The sequence below is a fragment of the Homalodisca vitripennis genome, unplaced genomic scaffold, assembly GCF_021130785.1.
Source record: "Homalodisca vitripennis isolate AUS2020 unplaced genomic scaffold, UT_GWSS_2.1 ScUCBcl_6722;HRSCAF=14066, whole genome shotgun sequence".
In the NCBI taxonomy this organism is placed as follows: domain Eukaryota; kingdom Metazoa; phylum Arthropoda; class Insecta; order Hemiptera; family Cicadellidae; genus Homalodisca; species Homalodisca vitripennis.
In genome coordinates, this window is record NW_025782878.1 from 37,138 (window position 1) to 50,836 (window position 13,699).

Genomic DNA, 13,699 nt, shown 5'->3' on the forward strand with positions numbered 1-13,699 from the left:
TTCATCTGTTTACTGGATAAATTTTTACAATGTTTATCAAAAACATACAAAGAAACCATTATAAGTGATTTTAACATAAATATAATTAAAAAATCATTTGAAAAGGAGTCCTTTCTTAATTCATTACACACTTATAATATGTATTGCTTGAATCTGGAAAAAAAACGAGAGGAGAGGTATGTTTAGACAACATTATCACTAATATAAGTACAGGAAGTAGCAGAACCTCGCCTGTCTGACAATGCTGGTATCTTCGCTAGCTTATATAAATCTAATTTGACAACCATACAATGTGCTGTAAAAACTATAAACATGTACAAAACAATAAGAGTGGTGACGCCTATCACTATTGATAGTTTTAGTTTGATAGTTTACCATTGATGAGAAATTTTCTTATTTTATTAATTTGTTGATTAGTTTATATGAAGAAGCGTGTTATTTTTAAAGAAGTTATAGTTAAAAATTCTAAAAAGACAAGTATTCAATGGTTTACGCATAAACTTAAGAAGTTTAGAAGCTTTGTTTTAGTTTGTTATGACAATGTAAAAAATAGTAAAGGTGCAGAAAGAGACATGTTTGCTAAACCTGTGTATAAGGAAGCTTGAAAACAGTATAAAATCTTGATTAAGGAAGAAAAGCTATTAGCAAAATTACTTTAAGATGTCTAAAAATAAATGTAAAGCCACATGGAGTATTATCAAATCTAAAACAAACCCAGGATCACAAACTCATGATTATCCTATTGATTATAATACTTAGTTTAAAGTTTGTTGTTGACGATTAAAGGTTTGACAGGATAACAGGATTTTGGACATTTGCCATCGTTATGGTTACACAAGGTATAAAACAACGTTTTGAGGATTGGAATCTATCCTCTTCGTCAGGTGGGGGAGATATTAGTACATACAAAAATAAAGAATAGAAAGAAGAAAAGGAGGGAAAGAAAAGGGTTCAAACATACCCGAAAGCTGCTTGGAGTCTAGTCCAGACATTGTCACTGCAGAGAATGCAAGTCCCGAGTACGAGTATGAGAAACGCAATCACACAACACACTGGCTCGGATGAGTATCTCACTTTCATACTCATAGTTTGTAAGTTGGAATAAACTGCAATTCTTTCAGTCTAATAAATTAGCAAATTTTTGTTTATTTAATGTATGGGGTAGTGTCATGTACAGTATGACAGTGTGTTGCAGTGCGGGTTTAGCAGCGGGGCCACGAAGATGTTTGCGCAGCAGCTCCGTTGAGAGCCAAGCGACTACAATGGGTTCACGCACCAGCACTCTCACACAGAACAACGGACAGCTGACGCCACGCACGCGAGCCTCCACTCGCTCACTTGACGATGCTTGTGCCAAGAAACCTCTTGAGGTGATAAAACTGTGCTTCCGTACATAATTTGTGTAAAAATCTATTGTGAGGTGAACATTTAAAGAGATTTTGTCAAAAGTTTTATCACAGAAAAAATTAGGCAGTTTAGAACTTAAATAGAACTTTAAATTTTTTGATGTACTTCTCAATTTAGTTATCTTATTATTTTATTTTATTTATATATACTTAATTATTTTATCTTAAAAAGAGTAATTTTAAAAATTATTTGATGTTGTAATTACTCAATATTTATTTGGAAGGGTTCAGTATCAAATCTATGTAACAGAATAGAAATCTTGAATGGATTGTATATTGTGAACAAGTAAGAAAATATTTTTAAGTTTTTGCTTTTATATAATTGGTAAAATTTGATGATGTTTTGGTTTTAGGTCCATTGTAACGGGATTGTGAACAACCATAACCATCTCACCCGGTCGGCTGTCAGGAGTGATAGCATCCTCACAAAGTATTCAGGCCTTGATTGTGAAGGTATTTCAAGGAGAACGAGAACAATATCTGCTTCTTGTCCTGGAACTAACAACGAGCTGTCGCAGTTGTCACCGACAGGAAGTGACATCACACATCACCTGCGGTCTAGGAAACAGATGTGGCTACCCACTAGCCTGCTGGGAACTACAGCTGAGGATGCCCTCAACAACTCCAGACTTAGGGCTAGCAGGGATTACCCTATATCAGAAGCGATGAAGAGTCCTACTCAGGGCAAAGGGACTTTGAAGTCTCCAACAACGACACTGCCTGAGGATTCTGTTGAGAGAAAGACAAAAACTAGTGTGAAAGATGAACTGGACAGGAGTTTAGTGAGGCCACCTTCTGATGACTTGAACGATGCTGAGAAATCAAGATTACAGGACTCAACTGATGAGGATGAAGATACAAGAGAAAGGGTTACTGGGAAGAAATGTGAAAATGCAAAGACGAAACCGGAGATGTTGAAAAAAGTAAGTTTGAAAAAGAAATTCAGAAAAAAATCTTTACCCAGAGAAGTAGCTAATTTAAGGTTTAGTGATAGTCGGAAAAAAGTCCAAAAGAAGCGGCTATCTGTTGAAGAGAAATTAATAGAGGATAATAGGACTTATTATAAGGTAGAGGTTTTAAATTCTAAACTGAGATCTACTGGATATTACATATCTCAGAGCCAGAGAGAACTGGAATTGAGTAAAGCTAATGGGAATGATGGTTGTGTCACCCAAAATAGCACTGAACCAGCAAAGACTGAAGTAAAGTCAGAAGAGAAAGAGCCAGTTGTAGTTAGGTTCAAAAAAGTCAGACAGACGGAACTTTCATTATTAAGTGATGAAGCTGAAAGTTTTATGTTCGGAGAGCCCTCAAGACGAGAAAGTTCTGTTTCTACAGAATCTTCTGAAGAGGATGATGAAATTTCATTGAAAGAGTCAGATGATCATGACAGAATAAAATATAAGAAGGAGGTGCTAGATGAAAGTTCATTAGGAAGTTGTAGTATTGCAAGCAGTTCCACTTCTTCAAGAAGAAAACGAAAATCACCTGAAGAAAGCTTTCTTCAAGACAATGCAGAATATTACAAATTTGAAGCAACAGGATCCCGTTTAAGGTTTCATGGAAACTTGTTTCCGCCGACACCAATACCAGAGTGTAAAAAGGGAATAGAAGAAATTTCTGCAAAACAAGAATCGAGTAACGACAGTAAATTAGGAAATTCCTTAAAAGTTAAATTGGATGAGAGCGATTTCGAACCAGAAAATATAATTGATGAAGAGAAAATACCTTGTGACGGTAGTACTAATAGTTACAATGATCTTGAATTTTCTTTTGAAAGTGCACCTAAACATGAATCCTGGTATCAGACATTTAAAAGACAGGATGAGTGCAGTGAATTTTACTATCCTAGGTATACCAATTATCCAAAAGTATTGTTACCATATGAATATCCAAATTCAGTAATGAGGCGGATTAAAATGGCAGCAATCAGAGAGAAACCAAAGAAAAGAGGTAGAAAACAGAAAAAAGTGCAGCAGCTGATTGTAGATGATAAACCAAGAAAATCTCCACGATGTCATGCTTCTACATTAGCTATAATGTCAAGTCTGATGAGGCGGAGGCCAAGAGATTCCCCTGACAAGAAATCGGAACTCCTCTCAAGTGAGCTTTCTTTAGTCCCAAGTGAAATGATAGGTTTAGTTCTTGATGAAGAATCCAGGTGCAGCACCATTATCGAGCCTCCATCCGTAGCCCCTTCGGACACCCAAGTGTCTGTGACTCAGACACCTATACACACAATACCAGAAATCAGGATAGATACAAGAGATAATGTATCTGAGTCGGATAAGATAGCAGCAGAAATACAGAGGGCAGAAGAAGAGATCGATGAGTTGTTTACGCAAATCTGCAGCAACAATGATGATGATGTGTTAGTTCAGATGTTGCAGGCAGTAAAGAAAGAAGTTGAATCTCCACCTGTGAAAGAAAGTACCAATAACAGAAAGGGAAAGAGCAAGACTAAAACTGCTAAGCGAGAGCCGCCTAGTGAGTTTGAGGGGGTTATGACTTGTTTACCAGTAGACCCAGAGGTAGTAGACAGCGAAGTGCCAAACTGTGGTAGTAAACCGGGTCCTATCATAGACGTGATGAGTATTATTGAAGGATATCGCAGCTGTTCCAGTATGGAGAGGGCAGACTATGAACATATGAATCCTCATGCGGTTGATGCACTGAGGGTTCTGATCGCTGAATCTTGCAACAGTTCGGACTGTGGAGGCTCCTCAGCGTGCGACTACAGTTTCCTAGAGGATGGCAGGATGTGCAAGAAAAGAAAGCGGAAAAAGAGAAACATGACTGGATGGCCCGCAAATCACAAACGAAAGTTCATCAAGAAGAATGAAGAGTTGAGTATGGTCGTGTTGAGGAGGAACTGTAAAGTGAAGGAGGGGATGGGTGTAGATTCAGTAGCAATCAAAAAAGAACCTCAAAGCGAACCTCCAAGTGAAGAACTTGACGTTAGTAAAATCGATATTAAGTTAAAAGAAGAACCTAGTGCACCTTGTGAGAATCAAGAACAGACTTCAAATGAAAGTGATACGAAAGTGGATTCAGTGAAACCTGAAGTTAAACCGTGTTGTAGTACAATTTCTAGGACAACAAGTATTGATTCATCTTCCATTAAAAGTTTAGAGGTGCCGTCTTGTTATATTTGGGTTAAGAAAATGCCTGAAGACTGTGTTGAATCATTCACTAGACAGTTACGAAGTTCAGACTCTAGTCCACCTAAAAACTCCTCTGTTAGAAGAGGGTCTTCTAGGCAAGCGAAAACAGCAGGCAGGGAATCTTTGAGAAGGTGTAGATGAGACCTAAATTGTAAATAAATAGTTAGTATTTTTAATTTATCTTAATATTCAATCCAAAACAAAATCAAAGTGACTGCCATTACATTAGGTAAACTTTATTATGTAGTTTATAGCTTATGATTATTTATTTATTTACATGTTTTTAAAGTAATTGTAAAATTGTTAAAAATAAGCACATGATATTTATTCATTTCAAAGCACATTAATAAAAGTCTGAATTCTCACCATTTAATTTTTGTAAAGTAAGATAACAATATTTTCATTGTTTCTACCCGTTATAATTTTAACGAAAAACAATATTTGGATTGAATATTGCGTAATAGCGTAGAAATAAAAGGTTTTTGTTTCTGATCTAGGGATAGTATTTTAAAGTGCAGGAATGTTGAACTGAAGGAAACTAAAATTCATAAATGAGATGCTTGAACTTTAATTTAAATTTTTATGTATCAGCTGAGTTCCTGTTTAAGCCATTAACACAATACTTACTATATTGGTTACATTATGTATTATTGAAGTTCAATTCATTCACCCTGCTTAGAACGTAGCTGGTTATAATATCGGAATTGATTATAAAGTTGCTGGAAACATTGATTTTATGTTTTTTAGCTGGAGAATTTGGATGGATCCAGTACAAAACTGATGAAATGTTTCTTAAGGTAAAGGGAATGTATTGATTGTTTATATTGAAATTTATGTTTCCTGTGGAAACTTTTATTTAATGTTAAAGCTAAAACATATTTAATCTGACCATCATAATTACTCTTCGATCTTCTGAAAATGAGCAGAATATGTATAAATGTCATATATTCCCACGCTGCTTTAGATGAAGAGTTAATTCTTAATATGGAGTAATTTGCAGTTTTCTGGACATGAAATTAACTGAGTAGTCCATCAGGTTAACTCAATTACAAAAATTTTTAGAATTGTTCCCAAAAATGAAACATGAAATTAAAATCAAACATTGATAAATCATCCCGCCATTACACAACAAAAACCAAGATGTCTGGTTTACCTCTTTTTAAAATCATCTTAATTATTGTTGGTACCATTGTAAGATTACACACAAAAAATGTTTTTTTTCAAATAGAGGATTAGGGGAGCAGGGGAAAGGAACTATAATCTCAAGTATTTATTGTAAAGTGATAGTTATATTATGTATAAAAACTTTGTTGTTTAGGTGATTAACACAATACTTACTAGATTGATCATAATCCATCAAAGTTTTTTGACATAAAGCACACATTTTCTTTAAAATATGAAAACTAGTTGAAAGTACAATTACACAATTTTATGCCCAAAACATTTTATAATATTTCATGGACTTTTATTCAAGGGTTTGAAAGTAAGTTAGTCTATGTGAAGATAAGCTAATACAACTAATAAATTTGTGAAGTGACCTATGCTATGTAATTAGGCAATCGCTAATTTAATGATATTTATACAAAATTCATTGTAATTTCTGGTTTGAGTAGGCCTGTGGACAACAAAATGTGAACATTCTATAGGAGTAAAAGTTGGCTGTGAACAAAAAGAAATTACTGTAAAAAATGTGCATAGAACATGGAATAAAATATTAATAATAACATGAAATGTATACATCTCTGAAATCAGAGTTAACTTTAAGTGTGGAAAAATATTCAAATTTGAGAAAAGACGTGTTATTATATTAAAGTGCATTATGTTGATATTAAAAATTAAATATGGATGGGACCTCACTGAGTAAAGTACATAATTATGCGGAGAGATCAAATTAAAGATGTTTACAATGGTGCTTTTTATTAAAGAGAGTTTTCTTTAATTTAGGTTTTTTTATTCTTACTTTTTACAAACTTCTTTGAGGAAAGAATATTATTTCAAGCTGTCAAGTTGGGTTGTGATGCAAATAACCGACTTTTTACCTTGAATAACAGGAAGAAACAAAATATTTAAATTGATAATTTAATTTTTGTTAAGTTCTCAAACTTAAAATGTTTTTATTCTGTATGTGAGAGTGACTTGAAAAACAAAGAAATTGAATTGGATTTAATGGCTGCTGATTTTGTTTCTCTTGAGTCAAGCTGTAATTGAATTTAGGTTATGGTCTCCGACTGACAATTGAACTATTTAATAAGTAAAGTGTAAACCGACTAGTCTCTTGACAGTTGTGGCTTTAATGGTTAAATTTAATGTATATTTGAGCCTTAAGAATAGAGTGTATAAAGTTCCTAAACGTTGGCTATAACATTTGAAACTAGTTATTTATGGAGATGTACTAGATGTGTGATACATGTGGACTTAAATGTACTAGCCGCAAGAGTAATACTTAATACTAGCAAGAGTAGAATTTTTTAGTAATTAAAACGTAATTTTTGATTAATTGCATTGTTGGAATAGTGTAATTTAAAACAATGATAAGAAGAAACATTGAAAATTAACTGTTATTAATTTCATTCCATATCATGGCCGCTGCTTTGTAAGTTAAAAAAACCTGTTGATAATTTCAGTTGCAAAATTAATATGCATACGTATTAACTGTTGATAATGAAAAGTCTAATGTTGTTTCTATATTTTTACATTGTACGGGTATAAGTGATTCAAACCAAGTTTGTCAATATTTTAGTAAGAATAGGACCTACAAATAATTTTGGTTATGTAATTTAAGTAAAATTTTTAAATTAATATTCATTAAATAGTTTACTTAAATGGCTTGAAAAAATCGTAAATGAATAAAATCATCAGCAAGTGAAGAGTTTTACGAAATTTGAGTTAATTACCAGACTTAAATAAAACATACTGTTTTAAATATGTGTGTTAGCAATTGCAATGTCAAATTTTCAACTATTTTGTTAAGATTATATAGTAAAAGTAAAAGTTGTAATATTACTGGTTGATGATTGGCTGTTTTATTTGCATATTATGCAATTAAAATGGCATACAGTAGATTTATTGTTAGTGTTGGCTGGAATATTCTATAATTAAGTGATATTGTTGAAAGGTCCATTGATATGTTGGAAACACTAAATTAAACTAACCTGTAAATTATTTATATCAGACTAGTCAACTTAGATGAAGACACCAATTTTTAAAATTGTTAAAACAGAGTTATTAATTTATGTAGAATTTATGTTAGAACAAAATAGTAATGTCATGTATTAGATAAGAAACATTAAATCTGAAAAGAGAAGGTTTTAGGTGTAATTTGGAATTAATCATATATTGAAGGAAGGAACCAACTTTTCTGTATTGTAAATATAAAAAAAAATATTTAGTTAAAAAGTATGATGTGATGGAAGTGAAAGAAATATTTAAACCAAACACCAGGTGAAATAAGTAAGGATTTAGGGTGTTCTCTGTATTGAAACATATTTTTTATTGGTGCTAAATTTTGATGTATTCTTATATTTTTGTTTCTATAAGTTTTTACAATTCAACCTCAATTCACTACTCTAGAACTGTAAAAATCATCTTTCATGGTAAGAAAACAATACCATTTATACTATGGTAAAGGTACTTTTCTCTACTAAAGTTCCTATCTCTCACCAATAATTCTTTACATTCAGCCTGATTAAATATTACGAAACATCATTATACAGTAGTTCATACCTCTCCAAAAAAATAAATCAGTAAAAAGCATAAGTTTAGTGCTCGAAGAGTTTAAAAGATTTACCAACAGCTAAAACAGAAATTTTACATTGAATAACAAAAATGTTCGAACATTTAGATCATCAATGTTATTTAATCAGATAATCATTATACATTTTCTCAATTATGTACAGAATGATTGGAATTTAAAGACTATATTTAAGTAGTGGCCACTCAATTGGTGTGATTTTGGTAGTGCAATATTTAATTTTACTTTTGTGAAACACTATCTCCCATGCCTGTATAGTCCAGCCATGTTAGAACCATTTCATTTCAGGGTACTTTGAAGAAATAAATGTATCTATTAATACCAAGAGCGGTGACAATATAGCTAATATAAAGTACAATTTTGCAGAAAACCAACATTCACCAGTCGGCGGCAGTATTGTTGGACAAGTATTAATCCATTGTTAAACTTCTGTCTTAAATCTTTACTTTTTTGTTTGACAACGTAAGAGTAGTATCTGTGCAAGGTGATGTTTGTTTATTACTTTTATAATAAACAAGTCATTCTCTTCAAGTAAATTTAACAAAATCTGTATTCATATTTTTATTATATTATATTTTAATAATTTTTATACGAATAAATGTTTAAAACTTGCCATCATATCAAATTTGCTATAAGTACAAATTAAATTTAAAGAAGTGCTATTTGTTGTTAAGGGTTTTGTCTGTTAATAATTTGTCATATTTTCTTTGTTGATTATTATCAATAAAAATTTTAAATTCTGATGTAATGTTTAAAACTTCAGAATTTGCAATCCACACTATTATTATACTCTACTTTGTTCATTAGCTTTATATTGGTTAGTAAATTGGAATAAACGGTTAAATAATATTGATTTCATACTTTTATAAAGTAACTTTAAAATATTTTTTAGCTTTTTGTCGAATAGTTTTTAGGATGGTGTCTATTTGTAGATACAGATTATATAGTACATAACCCGACAGAGTATTGTATAGATATATTGTACAGTAGAATTTATATATGCATAGCCATTTTTGTACAACCAAAGAATCTGTCTTTGTGCATTCTTCAAGATTTGGTATGTAAATAAATACTTTCCTTACAAACTGTTGTGAATTTCTATCCATATCCATAGTCTCCTTTCTATAGGAATTTATTGTAGGAAATGTGCTTTAGCTCTTAACATTTTCAACATTCATTTCTAAAGTAAAATTGTGCATATTAACATGAGAATTACTACAACTTACAATTTAGAACTTAGATCTTACTAATGACCATGTTTTATTTCTTGTTCAAAATTTGTCAAAATATTTAATGAAAACGTGTTTAAAAAATTGGTCAAGTTAATAGAAATATTTTTGAAAATAAATAGACTTTAAAAGGAAAAGTTTAATAAAATTGTGTTTGCTTGTTACAAAATAATAGGCTATTTGCATGAGAATAAAGTTTAATTTCAAACTAGCTGTTACTCGTGGTTTTGCACGTGAGGACTTCTGGTTCAAGCGAATTATATTTTAGACCCCAAGTCCTCTTGTCAAGTCCAGAAATACTCTAATCATGTGTTTTCCCTTATCCACTGAATTGATTATTGAATCAATAAACTCAATTACCTGCGGTAATTGTAGATTGTCCAGATTAAAATCGTGTTGTTGACTGTTTAAGAAATTGTTGGATTCCAGATAATTTAAAAATTGGTTATAAACAACTTTTCCATATATTTTTGATAAAACTGGGAGGAGAGACACTGGCCTATAACAAGCAGGATCATTTGGATCTCCCTTTTTAAAAATAGGAATTACTTTAGCTATTATGAGCTTATCTGGAAAAATTCCTGATATCAAAGAAGAATTAACCAAATGTGTTAAGGGTTTTAATATTAATTGACAAGACTGCTTTAGAACAATAATTGAAATTTCATACATTCCTGATGAATGTTTTCAAATGATGAAATTATGCATTTTATGTCCACCTCATTTACTGGTTTAAATTTAAAAGTAGTTGAAATTTGGTTTGAGTGCTGAAATTCAATATTGCTTTCATGGTTGGTGGAGGAAATGCTCGGAAGTATTAAGCTATCAACTGCTTCAACAAAAAAATTGTTAAAAATATTAGCAACCAAGGTTGGGTCTGTTAATATTTTACCGTCCACTGCAAGTCATATGTTTGATATTGAAAGCTTTTGTTTACTGACTTCCTAATGAATTAAATTCCAAGTAGTTTTAACTATATTAGGCGCTTTAGAAATGTTACTATGATAGTAGCCCTTCTTTTGCAGTTGACTGGTTCAACTCTTTTTCATATTTTTAATGGTTGATTTTATATTATTATTTTTGTAATTCTGAATTCATGTTCTAATTTGACTATTTATTTTCTCTTACATTTCAGCTCTTCAGATGCCCATTAATTGCTTAGAGGTAAATAGTTTACATCCAAGTAGTAACAAAACAAAGTGCTAAAAACATCATATTTATGAATTACAGGTGCCTGGAAAACTTCACACCGGTTTAACTGAGACAATTGTCTTAAAAACAGATAATTATTAACTGTGAATTTTCTAGATAATTTTCTTAAAACAAGATTCTTTTGATTTGTTATTCCAAAAATTTCGAGCAACTGTACATCATGATCAGACAATTGAGTTATAATTCCATATGTAAATAGGCTACTCTTTTTTATATTTGTTATGAAGTTATCTATTGCTGTTTGTGACTTATTTGAAGTTCTTGTTGGAAAATCTACATTGTAAATCGTATTATACGCCCTAAGAATATTAACACACTATATATGGAATTATCTACATTTAGAACATTTATATTTTGATCACCAGTTATAATAACATTTTCATACTTGTTATTTAATATCTCCAATAATAATTTAAACTTAACCAAAAAGGAGTCTTCATAATAATGTTAAGGCTCCTGTAAACACAAGCAAGTGTGAATGAATAATAAATTATCTATTCTAATCTCCGAAACACAACAATCAAATTCTTTTTCCATTAATAATGATTAGGTTGCTGGTAAAGTGACATTTTTTGAAGTAAAATTTCTGTGTACCAGAATGACAACACCACCCCCAGTGTTTAAGCATCTTGCAAAATGAGAGGATTTAAAGTACGTAGTTTGGTATATTTAAATGAATTAATTCAGCATCTGACATATTATGTTCTGTAAGTGCTATGATATCAGGTTTAATTTAATCTAAATTGGACTGAAGTATATCTAGACGTGATGGAAGGTGCTGAATGTTCTGATGCAATATTGTTAGTTTAGAATTTTTAAATTGAAACTCTTTGTTATTGTGTTTTTTATTACAAGACTCTTTTAACAAGGTTAATATTTCTATTAGATTCAGTTGACAGTGATCTCTTATAATTGTTGAATGCTTTGAATCATCTTTGAAGACTTACCTGTATTTCTTTCATTAAAAAGATTTATCTAAAACTATTTCTGGTGAACCCCATCCCAAAAAAGGACTACTTAAGTGGCAATTTCACACACACCTTTGATTTTACACACTGCATTTCATCGGGTTTCTGTACAACTGCAAGGGTGACAAGGTTTAGTTCAGCGTCCCAGATAGTATAGAATCTTAATTTCTCAATCAAGATAACCTGTGAAACCATGTCAAAAGCCTTGCTTAAGTCTAAAACTCCACAAATCTGTCTCCTATCTTCAAACCCATTTAGTACATAGTTAACATCTTCAACAACTTTTACTGTAGCTAGGCCTGGTAAAAAGCTAAACTGTACAGGAATTAACAAATTGTTTACAGTAAAATGGTTACTAAGTTGATACTTAATAAGGCCTTTAAATATCTTAGAAATAACTGGTACTAAAGCTATGGGACGATAATTTTACTAGGGCACATGTCGTCACCCTTTTATGGATAGGTAAAACTACAGAGATTTTCAGGCAGTTAGGATAGACACCCTCATTACACATTCTATTAAGTAAGCCAGAGGGACCTGAAGTATGTACATAAATTAAAAACTCAATTACACAGTTGGGTACGTCGTAATTATCTTCAGACTTAGAATTATTTAACTGTAAAACAAAGTCTCATGTGGTGATACATGAGTCCAATGGAAAGGAAAGACATCTACATAACTTTTAAATTAGGTTTGATTTCATTAAAAAATATTATTTACATCACTTTTGTTCACATTTCCGTTGTTATATTTACAAAATATTTATTTAGTCTATCTGGTGACAGAGGGGGTTCTCTAGGGGGTTTACTTCGGGGGCGCACAAACGGTCCAAGGGACAAGCGATCCAATTTTTCTATTGGAAAACACTAAGTACAAATCAGAGGGCAGAATGGCGGTGGGGGGGCGTGGTTTACCCAGTGGTTTACGCAACCTCCAAAGTAATACAAGCAAAGAGTATCAGGCGCACAGAGGTTGGCAAGAGAATTGGATGATGCTACCCTCACAGCTGCTTAGGAAGAGGGCGATGAGAGCCCACCGTACTCACGACGGATGTATTAGATAAGACAATGAAATTGCAGCCGCATTTTAGTTATCTCTATACACATAAGTTTGTTGTATTTTCTTGATCACATATTACATTCATATTTTTGCAGTTCAAAAAACTGCTTTTATCTATTACCAGCCCAATTCTATGCAGCTTTAGTATAGACTGCTTTTCTAAAGAAGATCAGTTTTGTGTTTTTAATTTTTAAGCGCTCTCTACTTTAACCAATTAACAAGAAAATATTGACAATAAAAAATATCTTATTCAGAAATTGTAAGAGACATCTCTTGGGATATTTAGGAGTATATTGTTTTTAAAATTCTAAATTAATGATATAGCAAACGATATCCATAATTGGAAGTAAGAAAATCAATAATTACGTCATGTGACTGCCGTAAGAATTTGTCATCATTCAGCACAAGCGTAGGCTATATTGCGTAATTCGGCAGCCGTGTATGTGTATTTAGCGGCGAACAGTGTTTCTAGATTTTATTTATGAATATCAAGTACAATCACATAGCGGCTATGAATATTGTGCCTGTGTCAGGCCTGTCCCGGAGCTGTGATTACAGAGTCCTGTCACGCTCACCGCGTACAGGCGTAGGTTAACGGTTAAAAATTTATTGTATTTTAAAGAAATGTTCCACCGCCGGCGCCTTTCATGTCCTGTCAACCGCGTTGCAGCACCTGCGGCTCGTGCACAGCATCTGCAGCTTCAAGATTCTAGTCCAAAATTATAAACTTTATTATTTATTCTCGTAGACAATTTGTATACTGCAATATGCTTCATATATTCATTTCTTAATCAAATATTATATTATAAGGTACGCGACACGTGGTTTGGTTCAAAATGAAAAGAGCAAGGAAGGAAAACCTATTGAGAAATGTATTTATTACTTCACTTAGTTTATTATTTATGTCTAT

At 32.1% G+C, this 13,699-nt stretch overlaps 1 protein-coding gene across 1 annotated transcript in view; it reads left to right on the plus strand.

Annotated features, from left to right (window-relative positions):
* The window catches only part of LOC124373943, a gene marked incomplete at its 5' end in the record, with an annotated part of 40,831 nt that extends 31,425 nt beyond the window's left edge, over positions 1 to 9,406 (plus strand). Inside the window, 2 exon segments of the mRNA XM_046832252.1 lie at positions 1,196 to 1,370; positions 1,760 to 9,406. Of these exon segments, the coding sequence (XP_046688208.1) occupies positions 1,196 to 1,370; positions 1,760 to 4,711 (3,127 nt within the window). The 3' untranslated portion in view covers positions 4,712 to 9,406.
* Positions 9,407 to 13,699: the final 4,293 nt, after the last annotated feature.